This window comes from Seriola dumerili, unplaced genomic scaffold, assembly GCF_002260705.1.
Source record: "Seriola dumerili isolate Sdu_G_001 unplaced genomic scaffold, Sdu_1.0 BDQW01001690.1, whole genome shotgun sequence".
Taxonomy (NCBI): Eukaryota; Metazoa; Chordata; class Actinopteri; order Carangiformes; family Carangidae; genus Seriola; species Seriola dumerili.
Genome location: NW_019175945.1, coordinates 291,398 through 310,553, shown reverse-complemented (window position 1 = coordinate 310,553; position 19,156 = coordinate 291,398). Strand labels below are relative to the sequence as shown.

General features: G+C 41.6%; 1 protein-coding gene and 1 long non-coding RNA gene across 3 annotated transcripts in view; one reads left to right on the top strand and one right to left on the bottom strand.

Moving 5' to 3' along the window:
• The window catches only part of wwp2 (WW domain containing E3 ubiquitin protein ligase 2), an 80,371-nt gene that overhangs the window by 37,393 nt on the left and 23,822 nt on the right, over window positions 1–19,156 (bottom strand). For both annotated transcript variants that reach the window (XM_022768528.1, XM_022768529.1), the window contains exons 6-9: window positions 9,138–9,216; window positions 4,780–4,943; window positions 2,569–2,818; window positions 647–736 (exon numbers count right to left, since the gene is read on the bottom strand). In XM_022768528.1, coding sequence (XP_022624249.1) covers window positions 647–736; window positions 2,569–2,818; window positions 4,780–4,943; window positions 9,138–9,216 — 583 coding nt within the window. The remainder of the gene's footprint in view (window positions 1–646; window positions 737–2,568; window positions 2,819–4,779; window positions 4,944–9,137; window positions 9,217–19,156) is intronic.
• LOC111238831 overlaps window positions 6,070–19,156 on the top strand; it is a 22,289-nt gene continuing 9,202 nt past the window's right edge. Inside the window, exons 1-2 of the long non-coding RNA XR_002665830.1 lie at window positions 6,070–6,080; window positions 14,521–14,524. This is a non-coding gene — a long non-coding RNA (uncharacterized LOC111238831). The remainder of the gene's footprint in view (window positions 6,081–14,520; window positions 14,525–19,156) is intronic.

Here is a 19,156-nt window from a genome sequence, read left to right as displayed (position 1 = left end):
ATTATAATAATAGAACCTTACTATATTATAATACACCACCATCCTATTATCATATTATTCTACACTATTTTTATATACATTATATATATACTGTACACTGACAGGATATCATATAAATTATTATTATTATTATTATCATTATTATTTTATTTTATTTTCATTTCATTCTCCCTTAGATTATATTTATATTACATCAATGTCCAGTTTAATTTCCTTTTCCCCCTCTCACAAAAGACAGACACATAACAGAACCACCACTGGCAAAAAGACACGATAGCTTCTGTTTTCTGTTCAGTCTGTGTAGTTAAACTCTCCACTGAAGCAAAAAGACTTTTTTTTGTAATGTATATGTAATGTAATAAAAAAGGCACATCCACTGACCTCATTCACTATCTTAAATGTAAAGATGGAGCATTTGAAAGCACTCTCTCAGAAATAAGTGTCTTAGCCAGTTTATCAAGCGCATGGATCAGTTTTTCATTTAGTTTGGAAACCTTGTTTGTGACCATGTTTGTTTTCTGTACCAAAGGTCAGGCAGTAACTTTCATTTCATTTTTAATAAAAGCCCAATGCTGTCACAACACAGCCTGACCTTGTCTAATCGATACATCAACATAAAAACACATAAAACGTCAAGAGGCCTTACCCTGGTGGCAGTGGTCTCTCCCAGGTTGTGGTTTTGGTGTTGTGGTCGACGTAGTACACTCTGCCATGAGGCAACACCCTCTGCTCCCAGCTGAACAGACACAGTGAGAAAGAGAGAAGTATAATTCATCTGATTACAGCAAGCAAATCTTTCTCTCCATTAGACCATTTAGATTTTTATTTAGAGAGGACAGGGAGAGTCCCACACCACCTGCTCAGTGTGTAACAGTGTGTGACCAACAAAGACAGAGAGGCGTATTGATGCCATGAACCCAGAGGAAACAGCAGCTCTCTAAATACATGTTTGTCTTAATCACCTGCAATCATTCACTAACGTAAGTTGTTTAGTGACATCAACAGCCTTGTAATTATTCAAATATATATCACATCTATCTTTGGAGCTTTTTATTCTTCTGTTTTACTTTGGCCAGAGTATCCTGTTGTAATTCATCTCAGTACAGCTCACTGGACCTGAACTGAGAGAGAAACAGTAACAAATCAATACAGTTAAATCTGCAGCTGCTGCAAGTAAGAATATTTTTATGTCATGGATTAATAACAAACTTCCCACCACAGCAAACTGGCATAAGAATCATGGACTCTTGAATACTTGACCTGTCTGCTTCACTCCCCTAAAAGGAACAGTTTATGAATATATGAACTCCATATCTAAAAGTAGGATCTTGATCTTTTATTACCAGCTGTGATAGTGGGGATGGTAGTGTTCATGCGTGCATGCATATCATAATGGAAAATTGTCATGGAGACACCTAATGTAGCAGGAACTATCAGAGGAAGTTTAGGTTTTAAAGACCCTCTGATGAAAATCCAGTGTTAACATCCATATGATGTTTTTATATAATACAGACATATGATGAGAGAAATGATCATCAACACCATGACTGAGTGTTTCCACCTTGAACTGCAGTGAACCAATGACAGTCTCATAAAAACAGATTCAGACAGCCAGGGTTTCATATGTCACAAACCTAAGGAACCAATCCTGTCAACTTGTGGGGACGGGGGGCGGGGCTAAATAAACCTGAAACCTTGTCAGTACAGAGAGAGAGTTAGCATTAGCACAACCACTAACACTGTGTCAGCCACTGCCAGTTACAAGCTAACAAACAACATAAACAAATAAAAGATGCTAACTGCGCTAACCGTTCTGATCCGTCTGCTAGTCTCTGGTTCTGGTCTCAGACTCCTCATCTGAGTCTGGGTCTGACTGAGGCTCAAACATGTGGCTGAGTCTCTCTGATGTTTCCTCCTCTAACCATCTTGATACTCTCTGCTCTTTCACCTGTCCACCTGGAGACAGCAGGTGGTGGGCGGGGTCCAAGGCCTGATCCAGGTTTCTCAATCAGGAAGTAAGAGGAGATGAGCTTCAGACCCAGTTTTTTTTTTTTTTTGACTTTTTATGTGGAAAACCATGTTAAAGAAAATATGAATCATAACAGATGACTTTTACAGAGTTTAAAACATGTCTGGAAGAACTTTGAGGCCTCTGTCAGGTGTTTATATGTCTGTCTGTCTGTGGACACATCACTGTCAGTGCAAAATACAGTCACAAAACTTTACAGGTGTGTAGGTTGTGTAAAGGATGGGTGTGGTCTGAACGGTGACCACTGAGTACTCATGTAATAATGCAGTAATAACTACTGAGTACTAAGGGTCAGAAAGTCAACATGTTGATGGGCGTCGCTGGTGGGATCCCATTGCAGGCTCATTTCTAGTTCAGTATTTTTATTGATCTTTTTTCTTTCCCTCATGGTTAAATATGAAGCCAATAATAATTATGGGAACATAATTATTATTTATTATACAAGAGCAAGCAGTAAATGAAATAATTTACAGCAATTACACTGTATTTCATTACTGCGTGAATGTGAATGCGAGATGCTCTGATGCGCTGACTCTTACCCTGCCGGGAGTGATTCTGTGGTCGACTCTGTCGTGGTGCTGCTGCTGCTGGCCTGCTCTGTGCTGGAGGTGGCACTGGGGGTGGGCGCCGCCGGGGTTGTCGGACCCAGGGCGTCCTGACCTGGAGAGGGGCTACCGTTGCTGCTGCTGGCGGCCGGGGAGCGGCCGGACGGAGAGGGTGGAGGAGGTGTGTGGCGGGCGACGCCCCCTCGACTGTTCTCCAGCCCATTTGACGTCAACTCAACTTTGTCTGAGAGAAGATAAGGGAAGAAGGACAAAAGAAATGGAAAGATGGTGATAAACCAGGATCTCAGGATCAGCTGATGTGGTAATGTGGATTTTCTAGCCATAACTAGTCCACTGTACTCATGTGCTACTGAGGAGGTCTGGCATCTGGCAGATCTGCCCAACACTGTTACATTATAGCGAGCTATAAAAACAAATATGGAGAGCAAACAGTAAACAAACAAATTTCTGCAGAGGTCTCAGATTTACAAGCTGAACTGTTCAGATATAAATCTTCCATAACTAATGTGGACTAACATAGAAAACATTCAGGCGAATGATGAAAAGGCTTCTGGTTTAACCAGCGCCGTATGGAGGACCAGGAATGTCACAGGACAAGTAATAAAGCATTTCTTTAATTTCATATTTTAATATGCATTAAAAATAGGAATTGTAAAAAGAATTTATAAATGAATGATTAATCCATCAGTAAATACTTCAGATTTAAATTAAAAAATAATAATCATCAAATAAACCATTTATAAAAACATTTATTCATTCATAATTAAAAAACTAAATTTTAAAAGGCATTTTCAAATGGGAAAACATTCCCGAATTCCCTTTTCAATTTCCATTTCCTTTTTACAGCCGCTTTTCCTTTTCCTCTTAGCTAATCGATTAGCTCAGTCATTTAGCTTCTTGTATTAGCCTTTCTGTGACACTCTGGACCTTCAGTGCCAGTAAAACCAGGTTAAACAATCCCAGTTAGCCATGGGAGGTAACAAGCTCTGTGACTGGTTGGAGACCAGTGGGTTTTACCAGAACTGATGGCCCAGAGTGTCACAGAAAGGCTAAATGGAGAAGCTAAGTGACTCAGCAAATCAATTACAGATTCTGTGAAAGATTCAGCTGTAAATCATTTGCTTGACAACAGCTGTTGGCTGTTTTTATTGTGACAGAGACTTGATCGACTCTTGTCCATTTCCATTGTTAGAATCGCAAAGTTAAACTTTAATTAATTTAAATTAAATTAAATTGAAAGTTTAAAGTTAATTAAATTTACTTTAATTAACACTGATTAATAATCATTTGTATTATATGTCTATTTTAAGTTTCAATCAACTTAGACAACATAGACTGTGTCTGACACGTATTTGTTCTGATCTTCAGGTTGTAGCTATAAGTTCTTACATTAAGTCTTTATTTACACCTGGCATTAAAAAGTGTTTTGGGGGATGGGATTGCAGTGGGATAGTGCCTCACCCAAAGATGGATGTGGCCATCTCCCTCACCTGTGACACCCAAGCAAACTACAGTTGGGTTCTGTTCCGCGGTTCTGTCCACCTCCTCATCGTTTATACGTTTGTACCTTTATTGTTCAAACACTGACACTGTTACTGATTCGTTTTACTTGAATAACACAGTTTTAAAACACTGTCTGGAAAGTTCAGAGAAAAGGAGTTTCAAAATGCTTCAAATAGTTCCTCATCTAGCAGCAGGAACTGTGCAGACAACAGACAGGGGTAGCAGAGCAGCAGAGTGGATTCAGGACCAAAGCTCCCAGTACAGCTCCCACTGAGGCCAGTGTTACAGAGTACGCAGTAGGCACAGAACAACTGTAATCTAGTCTGAGGTTGTTTATCAGCATAGTGTTGTACAGCTTTGTTTTCTGCTCGTTTCATCAGAAATTCTAATGAGCTAAATTAAGTTTTCAAAGTCTTTGGGATTTTGACACGACTCTGATTGAGTGATGCATAAAGATAGAACTCAGCTTTTTGTGAAGTAATCATTTGGACACAACTGCTGTGCACACTGATGCAAAACAATGCTGTTATATGTAGCAGTCAGAACAGCATTTAGTTCCCTTTAAAGATGATGGATATCTGCGCAAACTACTATCAGCAGCTTCTGTTGATAAATCATCAGAATCCGTTCAGAAACAGATCTGAGTCTGTGTGTAACACAGTAATAGGGTGTCTCATATACCTGCACTGTTTCCTGGGCTTCCTTGACTCTTGGAGGACTGACGGCGCCCAGACGAGCCCGGCCCAGGGATCTGCTCCTCAGTCAGCTCCCCATTAGTCAGAAACCCCCCTCTGGAGCACCCTGGGGAGCCACTCTGCGAACCCCCCACCGAGTGCCTGTTACTCCTGTGAACAGAAAGAGAAACAGAGGGAACAGGATGTGGAGCGGATGGGGGGGGGGGGGGAAAGAGAAGGCGATGAGGAGGAAAGGCAGGAGGGAGGGGAGGTGAGACAAAGAAACATCAAGATTTGCTTTGTGTTCTTTGACTCTCTTTTATATTTGGTTCCTGTGGATCACCGCACAGGTTTGTTTTCACAATTAAGGATCAGACCTATTGTTCCTGACTCAGGGGAACAGGCCTGGCACACGTACCAGTGTGTACATGGGTGAAAGCAGGACACAAAAACACACACAGAGGTGTCGGAGTTGGCTACTTCTCCTCTCTGAACGCCTTCATATTTTCCGAACACTAAATATAACTTTGCTTTTCTGACAAGAACTTTTATACAAAGATAAACATGTTGGCTTTCCCTCCCCAGGACCGAGGAATGTTGAGGCCAAGTTTGGACGGCCATTAACAGAAAACCGGATTCAGGGCTCAGTTGTTTATTTGCCACAACGAGGAGAAGAAGCAGGAGAGGAAGGAAGAAACAATCAACAGTGGTGACTTCTTGGTGTGTGTGTGTGTGTGTGTACTGTGCACCCAATGTGTGTGTCTCATCATGGCAGAACAGGAGTAACCTCCTCTCCTCCGTCGGTGGCGTCTGTTCCGACACAACTGGATGGAGATGTTGACTGCTTCTCCATGACAGCGGCGGTTTGGGCTCTTGGCTTAACTGTGTTTAATGCCCCCCTACAATGTTTAGAGGGAAATACCATCTGACCCCATGCAGCCACACCGCAAAGCTTTGAAATGAATGCAGCCTGCTCTACTATTTATTATCCATTCTAGCCAGTGAGAGCGGCGTCTGAAACCACATTCAGGGGGAATAACATGCTGGCACTCTGCACAAGTGCTTCAACCGACCATACTGGCACAGACTTCCTCCACTCCATTCTTTTCTTCCATTTATTTTGATTACTATTATGCCTCGGGTCTTATGGTTTTCATAAGCGCTTTGCAAACAGTGTTTCAGAAAAAGGTTACGCAAGTTTATTATTGTGCTATTATTCTTATTATTTTACCACAACGTCCAGAGATTTGAAACGAGCATTGTAATGAACTGTGCTTGATTTAGATGCATAAAAAGCTGCTTTTCCATGTGTGTCCATGTGGATGTTTCTCAGTTTAAGACAAAAGTCATTAACTTATTTAAAGTTGGTTGAGGCCTCTGCTCCAGGTCACTCCAGCCTCCTCCTATACAGAGTCTTCAGACACCTTCACTTTTTGTGTTAAGAGTTCATTTTAAATGTATACATTTTTTTTTTTTGCCCATCAATCCCATGATGACAAAGTGAGAATATGTTTTTAGAAATTTTTAGAAATTTTATTAAAAAAAAGAAAAGAAAACTTGTATACTAAGTATTCAGACCCTTTGCTTTGGCTGCAGTCAGGTGTCTCCTGTTTGCTTCATTTATCATGGAGATGTGTCTTGAACCTGACTGGAGTCCACCTGTGGTAAACTGAACTGTTTGGACATAGTTTAGAAAGGCATAGTCCTGTGTATACAAGGTCCCACAATTCACACTGCAGGTCAGGACAAAAACCAAACCATGAAGTCCATGGAGCTTTCTGTTGACCTCTGATGAAACTGTGGTGAGACGTAGATGACGACAAGGGTATAAAACCATTTCTAAAGCACAGAGGCCTCAGTAACTGTGAAATGGAAGAAGCTTTGTCTTTCTGTCTTTGGCTACAAGACCAAGCATCAAGTCTGGTTCACACCTGGCACTGCTCATCACACATATAATACCATCCCTATGGTGAAGCATGGTGGTGGCAGCATCATGCTGTGAGGGGGCTCCTCAGCAGGGAGACTGGTCAAATACAGAGAGGTCCCTGAGTGCACACAACCCAAGACTGGTTCACCTTTCAGCATGACAATGCCCAGAAACACACATCCAAAACAGGTCTGGAATGGCTACAGGACAGGTGTCTGACTTGGCCCAGCCAAGATCCAGAATTAAAACTCAGAGCATCTGTGTAGAGGCCTGAAGATGGCAGTTCAGACACTTCCCATCCAATTTGACAGATCTGCCAGGAAGAATGAGATAAACTGACCAAATCCAGGTGTGCAAAGGTCGTAGAGACTCACCCAAGAAGACCTGAAGCTGTACTTTCTGCCAAAGACGCTTCTACAGAATCTGAATTAAGGGTCTGAAAACCTTTGTAAATGACAGATTTCAGTTTTTGATTTGTAATAAATTTGGAAAAAATTTAAAACATGTTTTAAAGTGATACTGATAGTTCAGGTTATTTGACGCGGGTTTGTGTGAGGTACTTATCTATTGTCAGTGTATTACCTGCAGTAGCTCCCAGTTTAGAGAAGCAGTGGGAGAATCAGCACAATACCTGAGTGATGAGCTGCTGTGGATGGGGTCGTCTGCAAAAACATATTTTAGCCACTTAAAAAAAAGGCCCACAGAAAAAAGCTAATATCAATTTAAATGTTCGCTTTATTTTGAATATTTTCTCCATTTCATCTCACTGTCAAACAGCCCTTTCCTTTGGAACTACATTTTGTGAACTGGTGAACTACCGTTTTACTACACACAAGCGCAACTACAGTGCACACTGTATTACTCCACAGATCAGCTGTTTGAGTCAGACAGAGCTAAGTGTAGGTGCGCTTGTGTGTGGGAATAAGATAGTTCAACGGTTCATAGACTGTTCCAGTGTAAAGGGCTGTTGGACGGCAGATAAAGTTGTGAAAATGTTCAAAATAAAGCGAACACTTAAACTGATGTTAGCTTTTTTCTGTGGGTATTTCTTAAAGTGACTAAAACACATTTTTGCTGATCCCGTCCACAGCAGCTCATCACTCAGCTTCTCCCGCTGCTTCTCTAATCTGGGAGCTGATCTCAATCTAATGCAAGTAATACACTTACTCACTTTGGCCTTCAGTGAATGGAGCGACAATAACTGCCTCCTTCTGAACAGCTCCAAGACCAAGGAGATGGTCATCGACTGTCGGACGTCTAGGCCCACCCTTCAGCCAGTCAACATTGGAGGGAAGGACATTGAGGTGGTGCACACTTATAAATACCTAGGTGTGCACCTGGACAGTAAGCTGGACTAGTCCCTGAACAGAGATGTCATCTATCTGAAGGGGCAGAGCCGGGTCTTGTTCCTCAAGAGGTTCAGGTCCTTTGACGTCTGCAGTGAAATGCTGCACATGTTTTATCAGTCAGTGGTGGCCAGTGTGCTCTTTTATGCTGCAGTCTGCTGGGGCAGCAGCATGTCCTACATGAACACAAAGATACTGGACAAGCTGGTCAGAAAGGCTGGGTCTGTGCTTGGCAGGAGTCTGGACTCACTCAGGACTGTTGTGGAGAGATGCATGCGATGTAAGATGGAGGCCATCTTGGACAATACCAACCATCCTCTCCACAACATTCTGGCAGGACAGAGAAGCAGCTACAGCTGCAGCAAACGTCTCATCTCACTGCGCTGCAGAACAGAGAGGTTCAGGAGATCCTTTGTTCGCACTGCCATCAGGCTATACAACACCTCAGCCAAGGGAAGTGGACTAATCTAATTATTATTGTTTATTTATTATCAACTGTTATTATTAGCAACAATGATCTAATGGACACATGAATTTCCCCTAGGGGATAAATAAAGTATATATCTATCTATCTATTACCAGGGTAATGCACTTAAGCATGTACACATTCAGCTATTCATTAACAGCTTTTACATCTGTTGCTCTAATCCTCTGAAAAGACCGTGTGACTGGGACTAATTGAGCCCTCTGTCTCTACTTTTCACAGCTTTTATAAAATCAGAGGATTTACTTATTTCCTATGTTGCTGCTCTGACTAATTACCGCAAAGCAAATGAACAAAATGATCGCTCTATGGCTCACAGATCCTGACGCAATTCTTGTCTATTCATAGATGATGGTCATGACTGTTGCCGCATTTAATATATACACTTTGATACGTGACATAGTGTCTTTGCTATCACTCCCTGAAAGCTGCTGTCATAAAGTCAAAACAATCAATGTTGCTTTTCTAAGATAGAATATGGTCAGGATAAGGCACAATACATATGTAGCTTTTTTTTTAGATTTTCCTCTTCTTCTGTGTTTTAGTGTCAATCCATAAGAAGATATATTTGCGGTTTTAACAGTGTGTGTGTGCGTGTGTGTGTTGACCTGCTCTGGGATCCAACAGCACTGGGAGTCTCCTCACTCTGTGTTCTCCTCAGGTTGGGTCTGTCTGACTGAAGTATCTCTGCAAAGACACATGACATCATCATTGCACAGATATAACCAGCTGTCAGTGAGAGGGTGGTGGGGCATGGAGGGGGATGGAAGGAAGGATGGAGGGGGTACAGGCAAGAGATAGATTGAAAGAAACCAAAAACATATGTGCTGCATTGAGACCGACATGAATCTAGCTTTTCAAACCGCCACACTCACATCCATATCTAAATGACTTGAGCTGTGCTACATCATTTCTGCAGCGTTGGGGAAAGGGCATCTGAATGTGAAGATGCAGAAACACTGCTGTTCATTAAGCTCAAAGAGTCGGTGGAGACTAAAACAGTTCAGAACAGAATCCTTGACTAAACAAAAAAATTCAAGTATAATCAAAGTATAAAAAAACCCCCCAAAAATTCAGTTGTGTCTGCTTTTATACTCGTTTGTGTTCATGGATCAGCAACAATGTGTAGTGTTACTACATGGGTTGTACAGGTTACAGTAAATAATGAGATGTTGGATATTGTGGAGGAGGAGGAAATGTTATTTTTAACTTTTCTGACAGGAAAATGGGAGAGACGGAAACAAGTTGACGCATCAACATTAATGAAAAGTTGAGGATAAAAGAGGAAGACTCAGGCTCACTCAGAAAAAAGAATGAAGCAACCATTTTCAGGTAAATCGTTCACATTTTGTTACATTGCAGCCTTAAGCTAACATCCTTTCATTCATTTTATCCCTCATCAATCTTCACTCAGTACCCATAATGACAAAATGAAAACACTATTTTAGAGATTTTGTAAATTTATTAAAAAGGGAAGAACTCGCTTTTCTATGACACTTGACATTTAGCTCAGTTTCCTCCATTTCTATTGATCATCTCCGAGATGTTTCTACACCTTGACTGGAGTCCAGCTGTGGTCAGTTCAGCTGATTGGACACACCCCTGTCTATATCAGGTCTCTCAGCTGACAATGCAGATTACAGCAGAAACCATGAGGAGGAAGGAGCTGCTGCAGAGCTCAGAGACAGGACTGTGTCGAGGCTCGGAAACACTTCTGCTGCACTGAAGGTTCCTGAGAAGAACAGTGGTCTCCAGAAGGAAAGATTAAGAACACCTGTCAGTGTCAGTTTTCTTTGTTTTTTCCTAAGTGTGGAAGAAAATGGTTGTTGTTTTGTGTTTTTTCAAAACAATGCTGCCTCTGGCTGCTCCCCTGGCTGACACTTTAAAGAATTCAACACAGCAGTCTCTCTCTCTCTCTCTCTCTCTCTCTCTCTCTCTCTCTCTCTCGTGTCTCACTTTGTGGTGTGCTGAGTTTTCTTCTCTCTCTCTCTCTCTCTCTCTCTCTCTCCTTTCTCTCTCTCCCTTCTCTCTTCCTCTCCTCCTTTTCTCTCTCTCTCTCTCTCTCTCTCTCTCTCTCTCTCTCTCTCTCTCTCTCTCTCTCTCTCTCTCTCTCTCTCTCTCTCTCTCTCTCTCTCTCTCTCTCTCTCTCTCTCTCTCTCTCTCTCTCTCTCTCTCTCTCTCTCTCTCTCTCTCTCTCTCTCTCGTCTCGTGTCACACTTTGAACGGTGCTGAGGTTTCTGGTCCTCTCCAGAGCTGTGTAGAAAAATGAGAAAGTGCTCATAGTGTAGCTTAGGTTTGTATAAAAAAATAAAAAACTCCAGAATAATCAAATCCATACAGACTTGAAACATGTGGCAATGGAAGTACAGTTGGTGGTTTAATAGAGACCATTCATCCTTGTATGTACTGTGCAGTCTGTGCGCTGTTGTGTGTGTGTGGTAATGGTATGCGGTCCTGTGGTGTGAAGGAATGTGTGACTATATGCTCAGTCCCGACTGTGACTGAAAACCACAGGCCTATAACTTGCTTTTCATTAACACTCCTTTATACACACAAAACGCAGCACCTTCCTGTGTGTAAGACGCTCACACCAGAGGCACGGCTGCCTCACACAGTGTCCATGTTTACACACATATATCCTGCTATCTTAAAGTAAAGCAAACAGGTAATCTCCCACTGACTCTCTCTCTCTCACTCACTCATTCACACACCACACACACACACACACACACAGAGCTGTTTTTGTGGCTATGAAAGGGCTTCTTGTGGGCAGACCTGATGGACATACAGAAAAATAAACAGTGGTCTTAAGGAGAAACCATTTTGTCATAGCCTGCTCACTGAGTTCATCACCCCCCCCCCACCCCCCCCACCCCCCACCCCCCTCTCTTAATGGCACAAGTCTAATTGCTGGCCTGGTGTGTGTCCGTGTGCATGTAAGTGTGTAAAATAGAATTTCCAGCCATGTGAAGACACAAAAACATCTCAACTAAACGCACAAGTAAACCACACTAAAAACAAACAGAGCACATCTCAGTTCAGCAGCTGCTGTGGATGACTGGAAACTTCAGGTTACCTGAGTAATCCCTGTTCTCTGAGTGGTACAACAGCACATCTGAATGAATGCTATGGTGAAACACCGTCACCACTGATTAACTGATCAATTACTATTTTTAGATATTTTTTATATGTGCAAAATGCAGAAAATATATAGACGAGGACAAAAATAAAAGGAGAAAACAAGGTGGGAATCACGATTCCTGCCGTTTCTGTAGAATGCATCAACATGGTGAAGGAGGGTATTTTAAGTCAATGTACTCTGTTTATATGGTATATAATACATAAACAACAGCACAAACAAACAAAATAGATAAAGAAAGAAAGAAAAAACTGCTCACAAAACTGCTTTTGTCAAAGAACAAAGAAGAGTGCGAGTGTCATTTTCTTTGTTGACCAGTACATATCAAAGTCTTTCGAGGTCAAGCACCGTTGCCAACTCTCTAACCCATATATGAAACCTGGCTTATTCCCTGACTTCCAGCTCTGCAAAATGAGGCGTTTGGTCAAAAGGGCACAGAGAGAAATGGCTAATTTCTCACAGCTGGTTAAAGAGGAGTTAGTAGAAGTTTAGGCCAAGTATAGCCAACATGGGATCTGGGTAATAGCTTTTTTATAGGCAACACAGATTAACTTATCACTTACTATTTTGATTAATGTGAACTTCAATTACTGCCTCACAGTTGTATGCCTCTACCAACCAGCCAAGTTGCAGGAAATACGGTTCGCAATCCACACACCTTCACAACCAGTTCATCTTTGAGTCCAAGTGAATGTTTGCACCAGATCTAAACTAATTCCCTCAGGATGGTCTTGAAACACACAAATTCAAGAGGCAAAAACTGTGACCTTTGACTTTTGACGACCAAAATCTAATCAATGTATCCTTGAGTCCTAGTGAATGTTTGTGCCAAATTCCCTCAAGGTGTTACTGAGACATCACCTTCAGACGGACAACAATATGCCTCCGGCTCTTGACTGTTGGCGGCATGGAGGCATAAAAAGAGGAAAGTAATGTTTGCCATCTAGCTAGCTAACATACAACATGACACATGTCCATCTCAACACTCAGCAATGGCAATTCAAGATCATTTATTGTTTTTGCTTTTAGTGTATGGGCTCAAAAAGATGTTGAGCTTGTAAAGTTTATTATGGTTGTAATCAACTTTTGTAACATGCAACATAAATCTGCATGAGGAATCAAGTTTGTACATTTGTAGAAAAGATTTGTATTTGACTGAACAAATGATATCAGTGGAAAGATTACACAAAGACACTGTGGACAACAAGACAAGTGTTTTTGTAAAACATCTGTATTAAGGCCTGAATTTAATTTGCCCTGCCACAGTTTAATGTATATAAAACATGAGCACACACACTCTGATCAGCTGATTGTAATGAAGCTGCTTGTAAGTGTGTAGGAGCTGCTCTGTGATTTAAGAGCGGAGGAGATGGACAGACAGACAGAACACGTCATTTACTTCAGTTTCTGATCCTGCTGCTTTTTATGGTGGTAAAGACAACTCCTGGAGTCAATGAGAGAGGGAGCAGTCACTCCTCTTTCTCTCTCGCTCATAGGGTAACGTAACTGTCTACTCTATGTGCTCTTTTAAATTGCCCCCTGGGAAAAATAAAGTTTATTGAATTGAATTGCTAACCAGAAATAACCTCTTTGATTCAGGAGTGACACCGTCATTGGAAGTACTGTATTTCTGCCTCTTACAGTCAACAATTCTTTGGCACATACAGCCCGGTAATGTACAGATTCTAGCACGACATGTCCAGGATAATGTGTGTTAGTCACTGGTGTGTCTGTGCTGCAGTGTACATGTGGCTTCTGTGAGATGGGATGTTGTGTATACATGGAGTGTGTATGTGAGCATCTAACATTTACAGAGTGAGCCAATATTCCCAGAGAAATCTTTCTCTACCCCCCCACCCCACCTTTCAATACAAGGATTTGTTTGTGTGTGTTTGTGTGTGTGTGTGTGTGTGTGTTTGGGGGGGGGGGGGGGTCAGAAAAGCTGCCAGGGGAAATGAGTAAAAAAACGAACAGGAGGAGCGTTCAGAGCAAGAAAAACAGAGCGCTTTAACACCAGCAGAAGGTAACACACTCAGACCTTTATATATTCAGGCAGTCCACAGATACCCTCACACACACACACTGCTGCATGTAAATGTAAGACACAATATACATGCACACCCATGAACTGACACGACAGCATCTACACTCAGTTTTATGAGTGTAGATGCTGAAAACATACACATACAAAGACAACTGGTCAAAGTCTGAGAACACCTCCATTTCCAACTGTTATCAATGTCTCAGTGTTTCTCAAATTAAAATCAAGGAATCACAGAATCTTCTTTGTTGGACTAAACTTAATCTAAAGTTTTGACTCATCCAGCAGCTGAACTCACTCGTGGCTCGTTTTCACATGGGAAATCAAACATTGTCCAGAGGTTGCGTCCCCGCCACTGTTGCAGCGGTTACCACAGATGTGTTGACTGCATGTGTCATTGCTCTTTCACCTTCTGTCCAGTTCATCCTAAAACCAGCTCCACGACGTTTCAGTCAGACTGTTCTGGTCTTTCATCATGTGAAGCCTCCATCTTGTTCTGGTCTTCTAATTTTTTGGCTCACTATCTTACCAACCAGTCTGTCTGTTACTTGTCTTTTTCTCTCCATTCTGACAGCAATCTACAGAACTACCTCCTGTAGTACAGTACGTCTGAATAATGCATCAGTGTAGTAGTAGTATGAGTTGAGACCAGGACTGAACTGTTTGGGTCTCAGTTCTCAGAGTCACATCTGGGGGAAACCAGTCACCTCTCAACACCTGCCCAACACCATCCCACCAGTGAAGCATGTTGGAGCAGCATCAGCTGTGGGGGATGGGGGGACTGGTCAGGATGAGGGAAAGATGAACGGAGCAAAGTAAAGAGAGATCCTTAATGGAAACCTGGTCCAGGACCACAGGACCTCAGACTGGGCTGAAGGTTCACCTTCCAACAGAACACTGACCTCAGCACAGCCAAGACAACACAGGAGTGGCTTAGTGTCTGCTCACAGTCGTCCCCATCCAGCCTGACAGAGCCTGAGAGGATCTGCAGAGAAGAACGGCAGAAAATCCCCAAATCAGATGTGCAAAGCTCATCGTGTCAGACCCAAGAAGACTGGAGGCTGTAATCACTGCCAAAGGTGCGCGGTTCAAACTAAGTCCTGAGGACAGTGTCCCTGAATGCTAACCCTAACCCTTTAATACTAACACAATTTTTTTTTTCTTGTAAATAAATTTGCCAGATACACTTCTAAAAATTCTGTATTTCACCGTTCTCATTATGGTGAAGTTAGTGAAGGAAAATGATTCTAAATGATTGTATTTTTCTTGTGAATCCACTGTATACACACTCCCACACAAACTCAACCTCTGTCATCCTTGGCCCATGCCCCCCCCGCCCTGCACACTGCTTTTGGGTCAACAGGAGCAGTTGTACTGTCAAGCTTGCAAGCATATGAAGACCTAATTATGCAATTTTCAGAAAACAAATTAGACAAAAGCACATCCTGGTTCTGTTCATTATGTCGTGTGTGTGTGTGTTGTGTGGTGTGTGTGTGTGTGTGTGGTGTGTGTGTTGTGTGTGTGTGTGTGTGGTGTGTGTGTTGTGTGTGTGTGTGTGTGTGTGCAGTGTGTGAGCAAGTCAGGTCAATGTTCGACCTTTGTCCAGGACACACATCAAAAACCCATTTGCTATAGTTACTTTCATCTATGTCCTGAACCTTTAAAGTTCCCCTCCAACAGGTGTGTAAAAATACTTTTCTATGATTGAATATTTTGTTTAACTTGATTTTCCACATAAAAAAGTACAAAAAAATAACACAAACAAACAAACAAAAAACCCTGAAAATTGGCAGGCTAGCAGACGCAATCAAGACTTGAGCGTAGGTTAGCATCTTTATTTGCTAAATATGCTGAACTAATTAAAGCTTGGATATATATGGATATATGCAAAGAGTTTAAAATCAAAGCATCACGTACGCTTGAATGAAAACAGCTCGAGTGAAAAAAGGTCAAAATGAAATGGTGTTACCTTTGGTTGCTGAAATTGTTTTTCTGCAGCTGTTTCATTGGACTTTTTTTCTGTCTTTTACTGAAGCTAAAATGCGCCAAACCACAGGACACAGCTCTTCTTAGTATAAACTGCTTCGGGTGAGGGCTCCAGTGTCTTGTGCCACGTGTCGTCCCACATCACCAGCAATTCGCTTTGACTGAATAATGTGACTAAATGTTCAGTTGGAACAGGATGGAGGCACGTGACCGTACACAAAGTGGTATTTCATGAACCAATGCATTGGGAAAAGTAACTCAATTAATGACAATTGAGTGGAGATTAAAGACAAGCGATAGTCCAAATGTCCTATTGAATTACTTTTTCAAAATTATTGGCGCAGCTCTAGTGAGAATGCAAGACTCGCACTCTGTAACTGACATGGTTTAGAGTTTTCTTTTCCTATCTAAAATAAAATTTATAGCAACTTAAACTCGCCTCTTTTACAAGTGAAGACTTAAAAGTTTCACTTTACAGGAATCTGTCCTTGTGAAGCCATATGGTACTCCAGCATTCACAAACACACACAAATACACACAAAACACACCTCCTCTTTAAACCTTTTTCACATCTAAAACAGTCCAAGCAAAGAGACACATTTATACAGACCCATGCTGTGCAGGCCTTGGCCCTTACTGCTGCCCTGTGTTCATTCCAATGGACTACCAGTGTGGCGTCTGTTTGGCGCTCTAGTTGAAAGCCTTGTGTGTTGTCTCGTGTGTGTCGTGTGTGTGTGTGTGTGTATCTCTTTTGTGTAAGTGTGTGCTGGCAGCACAGAGAGAGGAGATGGATACATGGACCTCGGCTATGGTTTTTAAAAGGCAGCTTAAATGACTGTGTATTTGTTAAAAAGACACCTAGCCTTTGCTTCCAAACCATAAAGAAGGTAAAAATGTTAGCGCAGCGCCTAGAGAAGCGGAAACACTGCTGACCGAGAGTCAATAAGTCTGCTGGAGGATTTGAAATTCTTCCTCTGAGGGCTATGAAATGATTTTACATTGGGTTTGGGAATAGTAACACATGCACACTGAAATTAAATGTTCTCTAATGTCAGTGTTATTAGTTCAGTGAAGTACACCATTGGTGATTAGTCCAATATTTTCTGCTTAAGTATTAAATGACTTTTAAAGTATTAAATATAAGTATTAAATATTCTTGACATGTTATTCTTGGCAGGGCAGAGAAACATCCTGATACGCGATTTAAACAGCCTCCAGACTCTCCACAGAAAACCCAGACTTTGCTGAAATGAAATAAATAAACATATGATGCTAATACTAACCTTTATGAAACTGGGTTCTACTGTTGTCAGGTTGGAGAAGTGTTATCTTTCACTAATTCTGCTTTCTACACTTAGAGCAGGTAGAAGTAGTTCACAGAGAGAATAGAAAAAAGGTTAACATAACAATAATCTGAATAATCAGAAAAAAAAGCTGAGAAAACACTTAAGAGACCTTACTTTTAAAAAGGAAAATGTGTTGTGCTGTCTGGGGGTTTAAAAAATAGCAAAAGTTGCAGTCAGAAGTTTGATTTGAGTCTGTGCAGTGAATTAATAGGAAGGTTATGGAGGTGTCCACGGCAGAGATTCAGAACCAGTGATTGTTATAGAAGATGGACAACGTTCACAGGCTCCCCAACAATGAAGCCAAAACATCTTCGATTTGCCCCCTGGTGCTGGCTGCAGTGTAGGTCCACAAAACCGCCGCCCCTCATGGTTATGGATGGTCCAAACTACAGATCAAAGTACACGTCAAACACAGTTTTCCCAAAAGATTGTTTCTGACAATTTTAGCTTAGTTCTTTCAACACCGATGTTGCTCAAGTTTTCCATTTTTATGCGTCACACGCGGCCGACAGGCCCGGGAAGCAGGCCTTACGTTTGTTCATCCATCCTATGTCGTCCGTCCCATTCTCATGAACCGTGATATCTTCAATAACGCTTGAGGGAACTTCTTTAAATTTTGGGTACAGACGCTCAACGCAAAGATGAACTGATGAGGAATTTGTGCGTCAACGGTCATAAGGTTAAGGTCAGTGTGACCTTCACAAAACCTTTTCTTCTTAATCAGATAAAATGATGAACAGTGATGACATTCTATATACAAAACAGTTGGAAGTAACCTTCCCACTGTGACATCATAATGTTTGCAAAAGCCCTATTAATCGACACCCTCAGGAAGGATGTTGACCATATTTCCTGTACATGGCAAGTAACAGTTTTGATTTGTAGATTAATTTTTAATTTGAACTCGTGGACGTGGGAACATTAGAAGGTGCTGTGACGAGAGAGAGTTCTACCTGACAAAGGTTCTACTCGCAGCAAGCTAAGAAAGCTCGTTACAGAAAGCTGGCTGAAATGTAACGCTGGCCCAAATTCAGGAACAGTGGCTGGAAATTGTCCCGACATTTTTCATCATGGAAAAGTTCTAACATATCTTTTGAAGTCAGGTGAGAATTGTTTAAAAAGGATACAGTTTTTCTCTCCTCCTGGACTTGTTTCGCAGTTGTGGAAAATGTGTTTGCTCGCTCGCTCCGTGTGGCACTTTTAAACACACGCCGGGGTGAAATTAAAATGCAGGCGAGGACTGACCAGTCAGAAAATGTTCAGCACTCGATGCACGACGCACCCCCAAAAGTTCCGCTCCGACGACGGTAACCTTTTTTGGGGATCGATCAATTACCAGAACTAAATTTGAGTAGGTCCCTTGGTTCGCTGCGGTGGAGGAACTGCATAGTCCTCAAAAAGTTCCTGGATTCCTGGGGAAAGTTCTTGCGGCGGAAACGAGGGCTAAAGTGTTTGTTCTGTTATGTTCTAGATGATGAGATGTTGTCCGTCAATATTCTTTGTTGAAAACTCATAAAGAATGTAGGTGTGAAAGAATAAAAATGAGTGATATTGAATGCTACTATAACGATGGTGGGCAGCGGGAGCTCCATACTGCCGCTAAATCTATATCTAAATCTTTATCTTTTATCCACAAAGAAAATAATCAGATAAACAAACACGGGTAAACCCTGTGAAAGAGTCTGCACCTTCAGTCTGTCTCCATACTTTCTTTCAATGTTCATTCATGCCATCTACCTGGATGAATGAAATGAATGCTCGGCAAAATCGCTGCACGCATAAGCTATGTGACGCAACATAGGAATTTAGAATTCCCAACTTAGCCTTCTTGTTATTCCAGTTCAGCAAACAGTGCTTCCTTCTATTCAATACGGTGACCGCAAATGGAAACACTTTCAGAATTAAATGTGTCATTATAAAAAGATAACGTTACATACTTTTTGTTGTGATGGACAATTCACAAACTCTGAAAAACTTGTGGCTATCCTAGAGTTGGACGTTTGGCAAAGTGGACTTTGAGGCAAATACAACCAACACGCTCCAGAAACGAAATACCAAACATGGAGGATGCCTGAGAAAATGCAAGAACAAACGCAGAAAATATATCTCTCTCTT